Below are 18,952 nucleotides of genomic sequence, written 5' to 3'. Positions count from 1 at the left end.
TTCTTGGTCAATTTTCCTTTCTGGAAAATAATTATCTTAAATCTATTCATACTTTATCAAACAATGTATTTGTAGATATGAAAAAATTTGAAATTGAACAACTTGATATCAAACCTTTCATACCTTTTACCGATAATCGAGTGTTAAGAACTTTGTGTGTATATCTCTGAAATGGTGTTTAAATTAAAATGCAATTGGAGGATACGCTAGCGCACAGTGTGAACGCAACTTATATTATACTTATATACTTTTATATTATTGTTTAAAAAATCTAAAACCGGGTATTCTTTTTATTCGTGTTTAGAAAATGAAAACCGGATATTACTTGTATTATTGCTTAGAAAATGAAGAACCGGATATTACTGGTGTTACTGTACCTGCCCGGACTCCTGCTCACCTCCCCCTGCTCCTTCAACAAGCTGTGCTCCTGCACCCCATACTCTAACCAGGTAAAGGACCCTGCAAACTCCAGTTTATTTAAAATACCACACTGACTGAGGAAAATTGCTGGACATTTTAGAATAGGCAACCCTAAATCCCGATGAGGTAAGTTGAATATCCAATGTGGACACTTTTAATTTCCTGCTTAATGAGCTCTTTTTCTCTCTTTTTGGATATTCCTATCAGATTCCGACCAATGAGAGTTCTCTTATTAAAAAAGCGTGGAAAATTATAAATTTTCCGGCTTCTGATTGGGTGTTCAGGATTCTGCATATGCCATTCTACTGCTTGAAATCTATATATTTTTTGGGATATAAACTAAACATTATTTTAATCTTAAGATTAATAAAAAGAGGAGATCAAGCATTGATCTCAATATCCACAATTCTAAAGTTTTCAGCTCAGAACACATAAAGTGAGAATCAGAAATTTTGGAAAAAGATGACGACATTATAACAATATGTGAATTTGATGTTGTTACAAATCAAATAGTTTAACTAGAAAGTTTTAAATCACTTACTAAGTAAAATGGGTCTGTTTACATTACACACAATTGCTGTGTGTCATTTGCTGGACTAAGGAACAGAAAAGGAAAAATGAAACGTATTACGTTACAAGAACTCCCGCCAATGAGAGTGCAGTTTACTGGTCACGTATAAAGGAATTGAGTCTTTGCCGCAGACTCAAATTTGCTAATACCTATATCTCTACAAACAGATAATGTAAACATTTAATATTTCAAACTTAGATTATTTGATCCATCAGAATTCATGGTTTGAAATAACTAAGGTCTACGACATTGGGTTGTGAATATATAGGGATTAATAATTTAGAGTTTGTGACAAAGACTCAATTCCTTTGACACAGTTTTATATCAATTTCTCTCGACAGGAACATCAGATATTTCTTTTGTGGGTCGTAATCAAGAACTAAAGGGATTAGCTTTCAGCCTTTACCCCCATTCATTATTCCTTTACAGTCCCTTTAAAGTCGTCTTCACTTTCTATTCCAGAATTTTCTGGTCATCACTGCTGTTCAAATTATATTGACTATAGAGTGACAGACTGCCAAACATTATTAAAAATAAGTTTAACTTTCGGTTAGGATATCATCCATTTAACTTTTTTTTTGTACAAAAAAGTATGATTTTTCTCATAATTTTTTTAGTATCATATTCTAAACTTTATTTGTAAAGAAACAAAGTAATTTACCCTGTCCTTTTCTTTTTATCTTCTCTTATGTTTATTGTGTGTCTTTATTAATTTCATAAAAACAAACAAGAATTTTAAATTTGATGGTTAAGGGTTATGTTTGAAGCTAAAACTATTCAATTCAAGAATTATCTTGACTATTAATTTTTTTCTAAAATTTCTTGAAATCCATGAGAATAACAATGAAAAAAATCTATTTTTATTTAAATGATTCTCACCGTCGGCTGGTAAAAGCAAATTGACAAAGAGAAATTCGAAAAAAACGAACATATCGCCGTATCGATAGAATATGAGAACATATGATTATGTATTTGTAACGAAATTTTAGATCATGAGCTCATTAATATTCAGATAAATGGTTAAAGGACATCAACGATGTTATTTCCTGATTTAAAAAAATAATGATTGGAAGTTGTAACAGTAAAAAATGCTTCAGAAGAAAGATTAGCTGTTTAAGTGCCCACAATATTTCTGCAAAACTAGCTGAAGAGCCATGGAATATTTTTTTATTAGATTTTTTAAAAATGTAGAATTTTGAAGAAAAAAAAGTTCCGAATTTGTCTATCTATTTTACCCCTTGAGTACACACAGGTTTTCTAAAACAAAAAATTAGACACTTTTATCTAGCTGTTTGGCTAGCAATAACTAACATATATATAAGCGAAGTGCTTTATTATATAGATATGATAATATATAGATATGATAATATGATTATATAGATAAGTTTCCCCCCCCCCCCCCCGTCTTAATTGTGCAAATAGGAAATATTAATGTTGTCCCTCATGTACTTTATTATAATCTCATCAATGAATGCTTATCTGATAAATCTTGAGATAAGCATATTCTTGACAGCTAACAGATTTTGTCTCAGGATTACCTACGAAAAATAAGACTTCAGAGACGAATGTACGGAATTTTGCCTTGTTGTTTCTCATGTATTTATGATTCTCTTAGATTTAAAGTTTGTTTCTTTTTTAGACATGTTCAAGAAAGAAACTTAATTTAATCTTAAAATTTTCCAATTTTAAAAGTTTTATGTTTGTCTTTACAGTCTTATCCTTTGTGAGTAACCCTGAATGTAGTTATTAAATGTATAAAAAGGGCTTGGTTCAAAGTTTTATCAAGGAATGCCGTTTTAAAAAGATTATAGTTTTTCCCCAACTTTTACCAATCCAGTTTATGTATCTTAGAAAACTTTGGGTAAATCTAAGAATACTTTGAGCGATCCTCAGAAAACTTTGAACGAATCACATAAAGCATAAAGCGATTCTCAGAAAACGTTGGGCGATTCTCAGAAAACTTTGAACGAATCTCAGAAAACTTTGAACGAATCTCAGAAAACTTTGAACAGATCTCAGAAAACTTTGAACAAATCTCTGAAAACTTTTAACGAATCTCAGAAAACTTTAAACAAATCTCAGAAAACTTTGAACAAATCTCTGAAAACTTTTAACGAATCTCAGAAAACTTTAAACAAATCTCAGAAAACTTTGGGCGAATTTCAGAAAACTTCAGAATTAGAATCAGAAAATGGAAGGGAATCTTAAATTTAGAAAAAAATCCACCGTTAAATTTTTCTAGAAATGGGAACGTTTGTGTTAGTCTTGATATCCACAGTGAGCATTTTTAAATTCTACGCAGAATCTTCTTGATTTTGAATATACGCAATTTTTCTGTTCTTTCATTTGTTGAACTCAAAATTCCCTAATTGGCTGTGTGTTTCCGAAGACGACACTCTGATTGGTTCAATTTTAGGCACTTTATGTGCCAAAAATCGAATATACGTTAATTTGAGAGAAAGATCGAGATCAATGCTTGATTTCGATATTCACGATTCAAGAATACTCAGCTTAAGATAAATAAAATGTTTTGCCAAAATAAATGTTATTGATTTCAATTTATTTGTTCAGATTGTAAATGGTTCAAGGAGTACTAGGATCAAGGATGTTAGTTGTATAGGAGTTCCTTTTCCTACAGTTCCAGGTAATAATCTAGAAATAATACAATGATACCTTCTCTACAGTTCTAGCTAATAATCATCTATAGTATATATTTATGACACCCTACATAAAGTATATATTTATGACACCCTACAGAAAAGTATATATTTATGACACCCTAGAGAAAAGTAAGTATATTTTTATGACACCCTACATAAAAGTATATATTTATGACACCCTACAGAAAAGTATATATTTATGACACCCTACATAAAGCATATATTTATGGCACCCTAACTAGTATATATTTGTGACACCCTACAGAAAAGTATATATTTATGACACCCTACAAAAAAGTATATATTTATGACACCCTACATAAAGTATATGTTTATGACACCCTACAGAAAAGTATATATTTATGACACCCTACATAAAGTATATATTTATGACACCCTACATAAAGTATATATTTATGACACCCTACAGAAAAGTATATATTTATGACACCTTACATAAAGTATATCTTTATGACACCCTACATAAAGTATATCTTTATGACACCCTACAGAATAGTATATATTTATGAGACCCTACATAAAGTCTACATTTATGACACCCTTTACAAAGTATATATTTATGACACCCTACATAAAGTATATATTTATGACATCCTACATGAAGTATATATTTATGACACCCTACATAAAGTATATATTTATGGCACCCTGTGAACACTGTATTTCAGCACGCAAGACTGCAATCTATAAAGTGAAAGCTATAAACCAAGAAACATTGACAGTTGGGGAATGATTATCTTGCATTTACTTTTTCATATCAGATAACTGTCCTCATATCTTTGAACCGGATATCCTAGACCTATGATATCATAGGAGGAGAAATAAAATATTTACATTTAATACCATGTATCAGGGATAATAAAATTAGAGTGGCGGGTGGACAGTCCCTTTGCAGGATTGGTTTAGTAACTTTATTAATTTTGTTATTCCAAGAAATTTTCTTTTTCCATGCATAAATACGATTAGGGTTTATTAGAAAGTTAATCATTGCTCATTTATCATTCAAATTAGTACTAAGAACGGTTTTATCACCATTTACTACTTTTGATTTTGGTAATTAGCCTTTTCAAACAAACAAAATTATTATTTGAATTTTCAGAAAAAGCATCCTCCTCACTTTATACTTGAAAAAAAAAATAGTTTTGATTTTATGCTTACTTTAGATTGAAAAATATTGCTTTACAAACCTTGTATTTCGAAATAAACATTGCAAAAAAATCAAAGTAGTCGCAGACACATTAATTTAATTAAAAGTTCAATCCAAAATTCCAAATGTCTGCAGAATGCGCAATATTTATTTGGTAAATTTTCTAAGATATCGAAAAATATCTGAAATTTTAAAAATTCAAATATCTATCTATCCTGCGTTTTGTATACTTTGTACATAATGGTTTAAAGATCAATCTATCTACTGGATTTAAAAAGGTTTGAGAAAATTGTGAGAAATGTTTTCATGAAAATTGAAAGAAATCCATTTTGTTATTTAAAAAGGTTTTCATAGCTTCAAAACAATATTGAAAATATATTCTTTAATATTCATCTGAGCATGGAAAAGGGAAAAGAAAGAATGGAAAAGGGAAAAGAAAGAATGGAAAGGGAAGGGAAAGAATGGAAAGGGGGAAGGGAATGAATGGAAAGGGGAAGGGAAAGAATGGAAAGGGGGAAAAGATAAGAATGGAATGGGGAAAGGGAAAGAATGGAAAGGGAAAGCATCGAAAGGGAGAGGGAAAGAATGGAAAGGGGAAAGGAACTACTGGAAATGGAAAATGAAAGAATGGAAAGGGGGAAAAGGAAAGAATGAAGAGGGGAAGAATGGAAAGGGGTGAGGGGAAGAATGGAAAGGGGGTGAGGGGAAGAATGGAAAGGGATGAGGGGAAGAATGGAGAGGGTGGAGGGAAAGAATGGAAAGGGGGAAGGAAAAGAATGGAAAGGGGGAAGGGAAAGAATGGAAAGGGTGGACGGAAAAGAATGGAAAAGGGGGAAGGAAAAGAATGGAAAAGGGGAGGCGAAATAATGAAAAAAGGGGAGGGGGAAGAATGGAAAGGGGGAAGGGAAAGAATGGAAAGGGGGAAGGAAAATAATGAAAAAAGGGGAGGGGGAAGAATGGAAAAGGGGAGGGGGAAGAATGAAGTGGAAAACTTAAAGGTCAGCTGAATAATAAAGTTGTTTAATAAAATATAATAATACCTCACTCAACCTAAACTAATTAAGACAATTTTATATTTATTACAAGGGAAGGGGGAGGGGAAAATTCCTAAGTATAGCCTTGGGGATATATTCCCTTGTTCCATTCGAATGTGAAATGGGGGGGGGGTAAATTTTTCGATAACCATATGTTATTATTCTGGAAAATGTATTATGGTAAATTATACATTTCATTGTCATAGAAAGATTACAGTATGAATGACTGGGCAAGCTTTTCTTAATTTTCTAAACCTGTTTGCGGACACAGAGATTTCAACGCAATTTTCAAACATTGTTGCATGCAAATCTATATTAGCGTTATAAATATTTTTTTTTGCATTCTTTCTTCGTTTCAAAATGGTGCGCCTTTAACATTTCATTTATCGTGCAAGGTGGTCAAACAAAATGTTGCGCGATCTGTGGAAAATCTGTTTTGCAAGAAAGTGCAATTGGCGCTTTTGCACGGAAAGCGCAGATCTGCACTTAAATTTGTGTTAACCTCAGAATTGCAAAAAATGCGAAAATTGGTGTTTCATAATATAATTTAATGTTTTAAGAAGTATATATTATAAAAGATGTAGGTGGGTGAAAAAAATTGAAATGAACTGAAAAGATTTTTTCTCATTTTTAAAATGTTTAACCAAAAGTTCAGATATTTTCCCTCTTAAAACCATTTTTCCTCACATTCTGTTTTTAAAATCCCTAAAAGTATCATATATAAAGGGAAAAAGAATATGTTAAAACTGAAAAATCATTTTTTAAATTTTCCTGTAAATTAATATGTTAAATTGCTCCATTTATGAGTATGATTTTTACAGATTTTGATTTTTCACTAATGATAAAAATATTTTTTTTTTATTTGGAGAGAAATTTTTCATTTCTTTGCCTTTACACATGCCTTTACACATGCCTTTTCACATACCTTTAGTTGAGAATTTTAATAACATTCTTACAAGAAGCAATCTTTTTAACAGTAAATATTTTGATGATTACATTATCTGATTTGAGATCTGAAATGAGTCTATTTTATTTTGAAAAGTTGAAAGTTTAATTTAATTTATTTAGAGCTGAGTTTGGAGGGAGTAACACATCTGGACTTGGTAGAAGCTGGACTGGAGATAATACAAGATCAAGATTTCAGGAAAATTATTCATTTTTATAATTTTTAATAAAGTTGATGGGCTTATGAAGAAAATTTAGAAACTAAAAATGTGCTTATCAAAGCAATATGCTTTAATGCATTCCAATAAAATATAAAAAAATGTTACGACTGTAAACAATAGATAAAATGATCATGGAACAGCCCGGATTTCTTGTCGTCTTCCAAATACACAGTATTTTGTCAAGCATTGGGAATAAAAAACAAATTGAAAAACTCTAAAACCAATACAATAGATTATAAACCGACTTTAGAGTGGCAAAGGTAAAAACAGTAAAAATCTTCTGATTTATAGATTTCTATTTCCAATAGTTCAAAATAGAATAACTTTTAAAGCTCTTCAGTTATTACGAAAAAGATAATAAATTCACAATTTTACTTCTTATATTGCGTAGTTTTAGGAAATTCACTTGAAGGCCCGCATAAAAGCTTTCTTTTGATATTAGTATGGGAGAAGTGTCCAAAAAATATGACTTGTTGCCCAGGTTAATATTATTATTTATGTATATCCTATTGTTTCCCACGCTTGGTATAAATCATGATGTTTGCTTAAGTATTCGGCGTTGCCTATGAAATTTCAATTTTTTTTCACTCCCTGGGCGCCCATGGATTCCCTCAAAAAATGTAAGTCAATTTGGTCCAGCCGTTTGGCAAGCTATAGCTAACATTTAGATATATATATAACCAAGCGAAGAGCTTCATTATACAATAAAAAACTCAATGCATATTTTGAAAAACAGTGGGTCTTTGGAGTCTCTGAGATTAATGAATAACAAAATTACTGTCATTGAAGATTCAGTTTTCAGGTATCCATCATTTTGTTGGATCATTGTCTAGTAAACCTTCATGTTGGATTTAAACCTATATTTGTAGTGGAGTATTCAGTAGTTTGAGATCTCTAGACCTCAGCTATAGTCTAGTAAACCTTCATGTTGTATTTAAACCTATATGTGTAGTGGAGTATTCAGTAGTTTGAGATCTCTAGACCTCAGCTATAGTCTAGTAAACCTTCGTGTTAGATTTAAACCTATATTTGTAGTGGAGTATTCAGTAGTTTGAGATCTCTAGACCTCAGCTATAGTCTAGTAAACCTTCGTGTTAGATTTAAACCTATATTTGTAGTGGAGTATCCAGTAGTTTGAGATCTCTAGACCTCAGCTATAACAGTCTGGTAAACCTGCCAGTTGGAGCCCTGAGTAGGATTAAAACCCTGGACTGGTTTAACCTACATGGGTAAGTGAATATTTAAAACTGCACATTTTGTTGATTCCTAGAAGAAAATAGTAGTACCCAGGGTAATTTACAGCCTCCCTCCGGCGGAATAATTAGTGTCCTGAGTGGTCATCAACATCCCTCCGGTGAAGTAATTAGTTTCCTGAGTGTTAATTACCATCCCTCCAGTGGAGTCATTAGTTTCCTGAGCATTAATTACCTTCCCTCCGGTGGAGTAATTAGTTTCCTTAGTGTTAATTACAATCCCTCCAGTGGAGTCATTAGTTTCCTGAGCGTTAATTACCTTCCCTCCGGTGGAGTATTTAGTTTCCTGCGTGTTAATTCCCATTTCTCTGGTGGAGTAATTAGTTTCCTGAGCGTTAATTACCATCCCTCCAGTGGAGTAATTAGTTTCCTAAGCGTTAATTACCATCCCTCCGGTGGAGTTATTAGTTTCCTGAGTGTTAATTGCCATCCCTCCAGTGGAGTAATAAGTTTCCTGAGTGTTAATTACCATCTCTCCGGTGGAGTAATTAGTTTCTTGAGTGTTAATTACCATCCCTCCGGTGGAGTAATTAGTTTCTTGAGTGTTAATTACCTTCCCTCGCGTGGAGTAATTAGTTTCCTGAGTTTTAATTACCATCCTTCTAGTGGAATAATTAGTTTCCGGAGTGTTAATTACCACCCCTCCGGTGGAGTAATTAGTTTCTTGAGTGTTAATTACCATCTCTCCGGTGGAGTAATTCGTTTCTTGAGTGTTCATTACCTTCCCTCCGGTGGAATCTGCATTCCCTCCGGTGGAATCTGTATTCCCTCTGGTGGAATCGGTATTCCCTCCGGTGGAATCTGTATTCCCTCCGGTGGAATCTGTATTCCCTCCGGTGGCCGAGGGAATGACAAATGCTACTATTTTATTCCATAACTCCATTTTGTTAGAAAATCTAAATCATGTATTTTGTCTTATTGTGACAAATTATTTTTTATGTAAACTTTTGTATTCACTTAATTTGGGAAATGACAATAATATAATGCTGCAAAATTATTGATTCTTTGTCACAAACTCTGATTTTTGAATACCCATATCTTTGCAACCTGAGGGCGTAATACTATTGTAAACTAGTAATTCTGTTGATAAAATAAGTTTGAAATATCATAGACTTTAGACCACCGGGTTGCAAAGTTATTGGAATTAGAAAGTTTGAGGGAAAAAATCAATTTCTTTGGCTTATTGTATGAACATTCGAGAAGGCATACGCGACCCCGAAGATGGTTTATGGCCGCTTTTAGTTTAAAATTTATTCTGGAAATCTCGGTTTAACGTACCATTAAACTTTAAAATGTTATTGTATGTTAATGTAAAAAGCTATAGAAAAACAAAACAATTATAAACCATTAAAAGGGACCAAAAACTTTAGAAAACTTATTATACTAGCTTGAGACACAAGCTTTTTTGGAAGCAAAGTTTTCCCAATATAGAAGTCAACCTACTTAATTTAGAATATCTAAACATAGCTTTATCACATTCCCGAGGTTTTATCGAGTTCCCCATTTAGCATTTGAGGCAAATCAGTCAAGGGATTCATGAGTTATGATCGTCATACAAACAAACAGACAACTGAAATCACAAATATATTTAAATTAAAATGTGAAGTTTAAAAAATGAATGTCAATGAATAAAGTGTAAATAGAAAAAACATGAGATGTCTTTATTAAAAATCCCAGTGCTATCTTAAACTGTCCACAAATATAGATATTTTTTTATTAGAAGTAAAAATATTAGATTTCAAAACTGATTCTGAACAATACAAGTTTTCTTATAATTAATTGTCAAAGTTGAAGGGACTGTAATCTTAATTTCAAATTACCCTTCATGAAACCTTTCTCTGATCAATAATGAGGAAAATATTGTCGTTTTTTTAGCTTTAAAGTGTTTAATTCTGATAATTCATAAATTTTGTTATACAGTAGAACTGCACGAGTCACTTTTGTAGAGAAACCATAATTGAAAATAATGGGGTTTTAAAACCATAAACACTCCATAAGTTCTTAATTAGCCATTGCTTTCAAGGAAATCAAGGAGTTCAAGGGTTCCACTGGAGACTACCCATACAGTCCCTTTACTTGCGAAATATGTCAAATTGTTTCTGACGGAAAATAAATCTTTGTTTCTGACGGAAAATATATCTTTGTTTCTGACGGAAAATATGTCTTTGTTTCTGACGGAAAATATCTCTTTGTTTCTGACGGAAAATATGTCTTTGTTTCTGACGGAAAATATATCTTTGTTTCTGACGGAAAATATGTCTTTGTTACTGACGGAAAATATCTCTTTGTTTCTGACTGAACATATATCTTTGTTTCTGACGGAAAATTTATCTTTGTTTCTGACGGAAAATATGTCTTTGTTTCTGACGGAAAATATTTCTTTGTTTCTGACGGAAAATATTTCTGTGTTTCTAACGGAAAATATGGCTTTATTTCTGACGGAAAATATGTCTTTGTTTCTGATGGAAAATATATCTTTGTTTCTGACGGAAAATATGTCTTTGTTTCTGACGGAAAATACGTCGTTGTTTCTGACGGAAAATGTGTCTTTGTTTCTTACGGAAAAAATGTCTTTGTTTCTTACGGAAAAAATGTCTTTGTTTCTTACGGAAAAAATGTCTTTGTTTCTTACGGAAAAAATGTCTTTGTTTCTGACGGAAAATATGTCTTTGTTTCTGACGGAAAATATGACGTTGTTTCTGACAGAAAATATGTCTTTGTTTCTGACGGAAAATATTTCTTTGTTTCTGACGGAAAATATTTCATTGTTTCTGACGGAAAATATGTTTTTGTTTCTGACGGAAAATACGTCGTTGTTTCTGACGGAAAATGTGTCTTTGTTTCTGACGGAAAATGAGTCTTTGTTTCTGACGGAAAATACTTCTTTGTTTCTGACGGAAAATATGTCTTTGTTTCTGACGGAAAATATCTCTTCATTTCTGACGGAAAATAGGTCTTTGTTTCTGACGGAAAATATGCCTTTGTTTCTGACGAAAAATATCTCTTTGTTTCTGACGGAAAATATGTCTTCATTTCTGACGGAAAATATGTCTTTGTTTCTGACGGAAAATATGTCTTTGTTTCTGACGGAAAATATGTCTTTGTTTCTGACGGAAAATATTTCTTTGTTTCTGACGGAAAATATTTATTTGTTTCTGATGGAAAATATGTCTTCATTTCTGACGGAAAATATGTCTTTGTTTCTGACGGAAAATATGTCTTTGTTTCTGACGGAAAATATCTCTTTTTTTCTGACGGAAAATGTGTCTTTGTTTCTGACGAAAAATGTCTTTTTATTTCTGACGGAAAATATCTCTTTATTTCTGACGGAAAATATCTCTTTGTTTCTGACGGAAAATACGTCGTTGTTTCTGACGGAAAATGTGTCTTTATTTCTGACGGAAAATATGCCTTTGTTTCTGACGAAAAATATGTCTTTGTTTATAACGGAAATTATCTCTTTATTTCTGACGGAAAATATGTCTTTGTATCTGACGGAAAATATGTCTTTGTATCTGACGGAAAATATGTCTTTGTTTCTGACGGAAAATATGGCTTTGTTTCTGAGGGAAAATATGTCTTTATTTCTGACGAAAAATATGGCTTTGTTTCTGACGGAAAATATGCCCGAAAAATGAAAATACAAAATATTGTTTTCATCTCCATAAACTCACAAACATAATATCATCAAACAGAAAATGATGAATAAACACAAAGTAGATTTGTCAAACAAATATTTCACATTTTGTCAAACATAATTTTATGGGCTAAATATTTCATATTTCAGTCAAACATAATTTTATGGGCTAAATATTTCATATTTCAGTCAAACATAATTTTATGGGCTAAATATTTCATTTTCAGTCAAACATAAGTTTGCGGGCTAACAACAATTCATTTTGTGCATTCTTTAGCAGAGATCATAAACTAAAGATAATTTGTGCAAAAAGTTGCAAATAATAATTGTATGATTTTCAAATTATTGCAGCCCCTGTTGTCATTGATCACCCTGCAGCTGCACCTCTTTGTAATTATTAGAATCAAGATCTTTAGTCATTCTTTAATTCTTGTGACTTAAGATCTTGATTGAAGTCCCCGAAAACTCTACAAGAATATGTGTTGTTTCTTAGCATTCCCTTGGGACAATTAAGTTTCAAGTAGGGTTGTTAATCATTTAAAAACAATCTAAAAAAATTAGTTTTTCTTTTTATGTATTATGTATATTAATATGTATTTTTCGTTTAAATCTTAAAACGATCGTATCGTTTTTAGAAAAAAAAGATTGGTCACAACGAACCAACCATTCGTTTAGAACTTTTGAAAAAACGAAAAACGATTAAATGAGATTATGCATTCTAAAGTTATTGAGCTGAATGTAGAATCCTATTTTCTAAACGGTTGCCAAGTCCTATAAAGATAGTAGAGTAAATGGAAGGCTATAAAGTACCAATAAATATATATGTGAGCTGCTACTTACATTAACCACAACAAATACACTGGCAAATATTGGTTCTAGATGTTTGAAGAAATTATGTAAAGAAACGCAATCAACATGATATTTGTTTTAACCCTTTAAAGTGACCTCACATTTAGAGAAAAGCATGTCTGATTCACAACCGTATTCTTTACAGTTTTATCTCATCAATAATGTGGAAAAAAATGACGTTTTTCTAGCTTCAAAATTGCCGAATTCTTACAATTGCCTTCATTATTTCGAAAATAAATGAGTGTAGGTCATTTTATAAAAGAAAAAGATTGAAAATAATTATTGTTTAAAGTGAAGATTTTTAACATCATACATCGTTGTAAATCAATTATGCCACTTTATACGTCACAGGGTGCGGAAAGGTCATGTGTGTGTGTCTGTATCAAAAGAGTGTGTGTAAAGTTTACCGAACCGAAGGTGTGTACTGTAGGTATATACAGTACATACGAATCTCGGTATTTGTACAGTCTAGGAGAGTACATTTGTTTATTGTTAATTGTTTACTTAAAAATATGTTTAATATACATTTAGTAAATTATTTATATATTTAAGTCAATGCTATAAGCCAAATTTTCATGCAAAGAATATAATTTGATTAAAGTTTACAATAAACTAATCGTTATTCAAGCTTAATTATCATTGACAACATTGTTCTGCAATTTCCTTGACTGTAGTCATGTTGTGAGTCTGTACCATTGATCAACGTGTAGAAATCAAGTTAACTGAATTCAAATACAAATTTTAAAAGGGTGTATCTTATTTAGCATAAGTAATGCCGAGACTTGAAAGGTATATTTTAACCTTTCTATTCCGCCTAAACATTTTTTAAAGATCTATATAATAAAACAAGACATTCATGTTGCGTATAGACGGCCAAACGGCTGGACCGATTACGCTGAAATTTTTTGTGGACACTCACGGGTTATAGGCTAAAAAAATCGACATCTTTTTCAAAAAAAAATTTCCGATTACGCTGAAATTTTTTGTGGACACCCCCCGTGTTATAGGCTAAAAAAATCGACATCTTTTTCAAAAAAAAATTTCAACATAAATACAAGCAATACATTAATCAGAACCTAATTATAAACCAATCCGGGCTGTTTTAAAAGAACAACTCTGCACAAAAAATACAACAAATTTAAAGCAAAGAAAATGAGGCTAGAATAGGAAAGAAACGGAAAAAATAATGGCGTCCTTTTGATTTTTGTGAGTAATTTGCATGTCACAGAAAAAGATTGCAAGATTAATAAATATTAATCTTTGCAAATCATTTATTTACATAAAAAAAGTTCGATTTGAAGCAAGAAAATTCTTTAAAAAAGATGTGTCCAGTGTGTTTTTAAATAAATTTTTGTTATTGTATTAAAAGCAAATGAATCATTTAGTAAATATTCTTGAATCTAAATCAAGTTCCAACTTTAATTATATAAATTAGTTAAATGTGTTTGATAAAGAAGTATATTTAAAAGTTTGTAAGTTAAACCGGAAACTTGGTTGAAACTTAGAAACAAACTTGGTTTCACAATTATATTTAACTCCGGGGGTAAATTCTTCAACTAGTATCTGAATAGACAATATACATTATTCTAACAACATAACTTGGTTTCACAATTATATTTAACTCCGGGGGTAAATTCTTCAACTAGTATCTGAATAGACAATATACATTATTGTTACGGTTTTCTAACCAAGTACGTAACTTGCATGCGCTCAAGAATGAGAAATGCAAAGTTATTTAATGTCGTTATAGACCTTGGATATTTAAGACATTGAATTCGGTCATGTCAATTAATCTATGTTTAAAATACCAAATGTTGCAAAGTTATAACTTGATAAAAAATTTAAGTTTGTGACAAATATCCAATTCCATTATCTGGTTAGACATTAGAAATTCAAAAATATATGTTTTTATTCCTAGCTCTACAACAAGAGGAATTATAGTGAAAAAATATAAGATTCCGTTTGGCATGACACTGATAATTATCTTTTATAACTTACTGCAAGTGACTTATCAGAATCGCTGATAAACTAGTTTTATCGTATATTATCAGAATCGCTGATAAACTAGTTTTATCGTATATTATCAGAATCGCTGATAAACTAGTTTTATCGTATATTATCAGAATCGCTGAGAAACTAGTTTTATCGTATATTATCAGAATCGCTTAGAAACTAGTCTCGGATTTGACAAATTTTACGAAAATCAAAAATTGTGGAAGACAAATTTTGTAATTATGGGCATCCATAAACAATCCCTGGGGTCTTGTGAGGTGACACACAAAGTTTGGGCCTGATCGGTTCAACAGTTTTGCCGTTTATCGGTTACAAACAGGAATAAAATGGGAAAATATGTATTTTATTTCAGGAACCAGATTGGAAAACTTACTGATGCGTTCCAGCTACCGTTCCGTCATACCATCTCCACATTGTTCCTGGGAGAAAACCATCTCACCAGTATTCCAAACGATTTTTTCAGGTAAAAAAAGATGTTTGTTCATAGACGAAAAATACTAACAATCCACCACCAGATAAACTAAATGTAAAGTAAACAATAATTATGTAACTTTCCTTTTTCTTTTTTTAGAATAGGGGGGAAATATATAATGTAAGGTTCTTTGAAATTACGCTTAAAGTCCCTTTAATAATATTATTTTTAGTCATTTCAAGCGGTTGATGTGGTTGAACCTAGATAGTAATTATATCCGGGAGCTACCTGAATACGCTTTGCCCAGATCCATCCATACTCTTAGTATATCCAACAATCAACTCAGGAATAATAAGAAAAATATTTAATTTAAAAAATAATCAAGATTTGTAAACAAACCACAATTGAAAATAATCAGTTTTCAAAATTATAAGCATTAATATCTTAATTCCAACTTGATGAAATAAAGTTATTAAGTCCCTTTAAATGCACTTCTAGAGTTCTAGGACTTCAAGAGTTCTATCCTAATTAGAAATTACCTTGCAACTTTTCTTCTCTTCTTAGAATATATAATTCAACCCATCCAAACTTAAAAACTTATTCTGTACTCTTACACTGCATGCTCTTACACACCCCCTCCCCTCCGGGACCCCCCCGCCTTAACTCCTCCAAAATAGCACTTAATTCTACAGGTTTATCCTCAGAGGATATTAAAGACGACTGTACGGAGTTTATCCTGTACGTTTCCTAATTCCTTATTTTGTATTTGTTTAGTTTTTTGTCAAATCATGAAATAATTCATAACACGACAATATTCAAGTCAGTATATGCTATAGCTTATCCTGGGAATCGTCATATTAAGTTTTAGGTCGTCTTTACAGTCTCACTCTTTGTGGGTAACCCTGTATATCTGGACTTTTAAATGAGGTCAACTGTTCAACCTAGTGCAATTATACAGGGTGTCCCAATACACATGGAAATGACCACTTATAAATCGTCTTTGTTCCATGCGGGATTATTTCGTAAGCATAATTATTTAGTCTCACAGTTAAAAAACACTAGCTTCGGGATTTCCAAAACGTGGTTTGCCATTTTTTTGTCTTTAAAATTGACGGAATTACTAGGAAATTTGTCCAGATTCCAGTTTATTAAAACTCAACGAAACTGTTCAAATGTTAAATATCTCCGTCAATGTTTAAGAATGTAGACCTCATTAGAATTTCAATTTTTTGTTGATGAACTTTATGTCATTTATCAATTATGGGAAATCAAAGACGATAGTCAAGTATTCTCTCAATACCCGCATGTTTATAGTATCTAGTATCTGAATGAAATTACTGATTTTTCCCGAAATAGGAATTGAGTCTTTGCCACAAACTCAGATTTTCTGATCTCTGTTTCTTTGCAACCCAATGCAGTAACTATAGTATGAATTCTGTTAGATCATATAATTTAAGTTTGAAATATCAAAGGTTTACATGATCAGGTTGCAAAGATGTAGGGATCAGATCATTTGAGTTTTTGGCAAAGACTCAAATCTTTTCTATATCTTTAACCATAATTTGAGGTCAGACCATTTTATTGTTATAAATCTTTCAGAAAGAACTTATCTGTAGTTTAAGAAGTTTAACGGAAAGAATTTGATTTATTTAGATATCAGGAAAGGTCAAATCAATAAAGTAAACTTTAGAATGGTGGATATCAAGATTAATACTTAAATCTCTCTTTTTCTTAATATCGAGACTAACCTAATCTTGTACCTGTATCCTGAAAATTCAACCAATCAGAGTCGCGTATATGAAGCCGATAAATTTGAAATTTTGCTCGCCATTTAAGAATAATATACAGAAACTGGAGGAATTCTCTAATTTGATTTTTCTCCACTATATCCAAGAAAGAAAGGTTTAAGAAGAAAATCAAAAGTGCGTCCATTGGAAACTCTGATTAGGTAATCGGGATTAAGGATATCTCATTCTAAAGTTTTCAGCTCAGGAAAATTTTTAGTTAGCTGAGTTTATTATGAATTTATCATTTCACATTAAAAGTTGAATTTTAACACATTTGATAACTTTTTACTTGCTGGGACGATAGATTAATAAATGCGATAAAGTTGAAGAAAATGCGCCAATTATGGTTTTGTTTTAAAGTCCAAATAGTGAAGAATAATAGTTGTCTTTATTAATTAATCATAACGAAGGATTGTTGATTATTTATTTAAACAGTTAGTCCTCGAATCAAACTTTTATGACCAGAGTTCATTAAACTGTTCTCATACAGTGGTAAACAGAATACAATGAACATATAAACATATATTTTTTCTTTTTATTATAAAAGATTCTGTAATTCCTAAGTTATTTTTAATTAATTTTAAAAATAATTTCAGTTTTTGTCACAAACAAAAAATGTCGAATCCCTTCATCTTTGCAACCTAATGGTGAAAAACTTATTTATTTTAAACTTATATATATTCAAAATTTGAAAAATCTAAGGTCTACGACATTGGGTTGCAGAGATATAATAATTATAAAATAAGAAAATGTGGCAAAGACTGAATTCCTTTGCCCTCAACATTTAAAAAAATTATATCATACATATTAATAATTAAAGAAATTTACCAATTTTAAGTATAATTTGTATTAATAGCCAATTTTTTATTATTCTATTATTTTATTATTTCCCAAGAGAGTTCCCTGTACTTGCAATAGAGAACCTACCTGGGCTAACCTGGCTAACTATGAGAGGAAACTATATAGAGACTATACCGGATACACCTTTCTCATATAAAAAAAGGAATAGTAACCAGAGAAAATATATGTTCGTCATTTCGAATAAAATCTTCAGAATTTCGAACTAAATATTCGTAATTTTGAACAACATGTTTGTAACTATGAACAAAATGTTCGTAATTTTCAACAAAATGTTCGTAATTTTGAACAAAATGTTTCGAAAAAAGTTATCGTAATTCTGAAATTTTTTCGGTAAATTCTATTTTTCGAACGAAATGTTTGTAATTTTGAACAAAATGTTTGTAATTTCAAAAAAAAGATATGAATTGCTAACGAATGTTTGTCATTTCGGACAAATGTTTGTAATTTCGAACAGAATGTTCTTAATTTCGAAATAATTTCTGTAAGTTCTACATTTTGAAGAAAATGTTTGCAATTTCGATGAAAATGTTCGTAACCCTGGTTGATATTGTTCAGGATTGACAAACTAGATCTTGGAGAGAACTTTATATCTTCTCTTCCTCCATCCATGTTCAATGGAACCTTGGCTGTAACTGATCTAAACCTGGATTACAATTATATAGGAAACTTGCTTAATCTTACGTACAGTGGTCCCTAAAATAATGTAGCATCAAGTGGTCCCTAGTATAATGGTGTATGTATTTAAGTTGGTAAAGAGAAACCGTGCAGTGCAAATCGATTTATTTCATGTAACAAAGGAAACTGATTTTCTTCTCAAACTCTAACTTTCTAATCTTTATATCTTTCCAGCCTGATGTGATGACTTTAGATATTTTTAAATTTGTATTTTGCGAGATCAAATAGTCAAATTATTTTACCATTAGGTTGTAATGATATTGAGATGAGAAAATAAGAATTTGAGGCCAGTTATCATTTTCCTTTAAATCAATAAATGAATTTTTAATAAATAATTTCAGAATAGTTTTAAGCAACCTTTATCCCAGACAAACTGCATGAGGGGGCATTTTCCTCCCTGAGCCCCAGGAAAATATATTATTCACATTTTTGTGTCAATTTTTTCT

General features: G+C 31.3%; 1 protein-coding gene across 1 annotated transcript in view; it reads left to right on the top strand.

The window, feature by feature from the left end:
* Window positions 1-18,952, top strand: part of LOC111706088 (chaoptin) — a 62,256-nt gene that overhangs the window by 17,160 nt on the left and 26,144 nt on the right. Inside the window, exons 2-11 of the mRNA XM_023478853.1 lie at window positions 342-449; window positions 3,563-3,635; window positions 6,922-6,997; window positions 7,756-7,821; window positions 8,138-8,248; window positions 15,124-15,234; window positions 15,416-15,529; window positions 17,866-17,973; window positions 18,387-18,493; window positions 18,875-18,914. Coding sequence (XP_023334621.1) covers window positions 345-449; window positions 3,563-3,635; window positions 6,922-6,997; window positions 7,756-7,821; window positions 8,138-8,248; window positions 15,124-15,234; window positions 15,416-15,529; window positions 17,866-17,973; window positions 18,387-18,493; window positions 18,875-18,914 — 911 coding nt within the window. The 5' untranslated portion in view covers window positions 342-344. The remainder of the gene's footprint in view (window positions 1-341; window positions 450-3,562; window positions 3,636-6,921; window positions 6,998-7,755; window positions 7,822-8,137; window positions 8,249-15,123; window positions 15,235-15,415; window positions 15,530-17,865; window positions 17,974-18,386; window positions 18,494-18,874; window positions 18,915-18,952) is intronic.

Source organism: Eurytemora carolleeae, unplaced genomic scaffold (assembly GCF_000591075.1).
Source record: "Eurytemora carolleeae unplaced genomic scaffold, Eaff_2.0 scaffold701, whole genome shotgun sequence".
NCBI classification, from domain to species: Eukaryota; Metazoa; Arthropoda; class Copepoda; order Calanoida; family Temoridae; genus Eurytemora; species Eurytemora carolleeae.
Note: the sequence above shows the minus strand (reverse complement) of the source record. Positions and strands in the feature narration are given on the sequence as shown.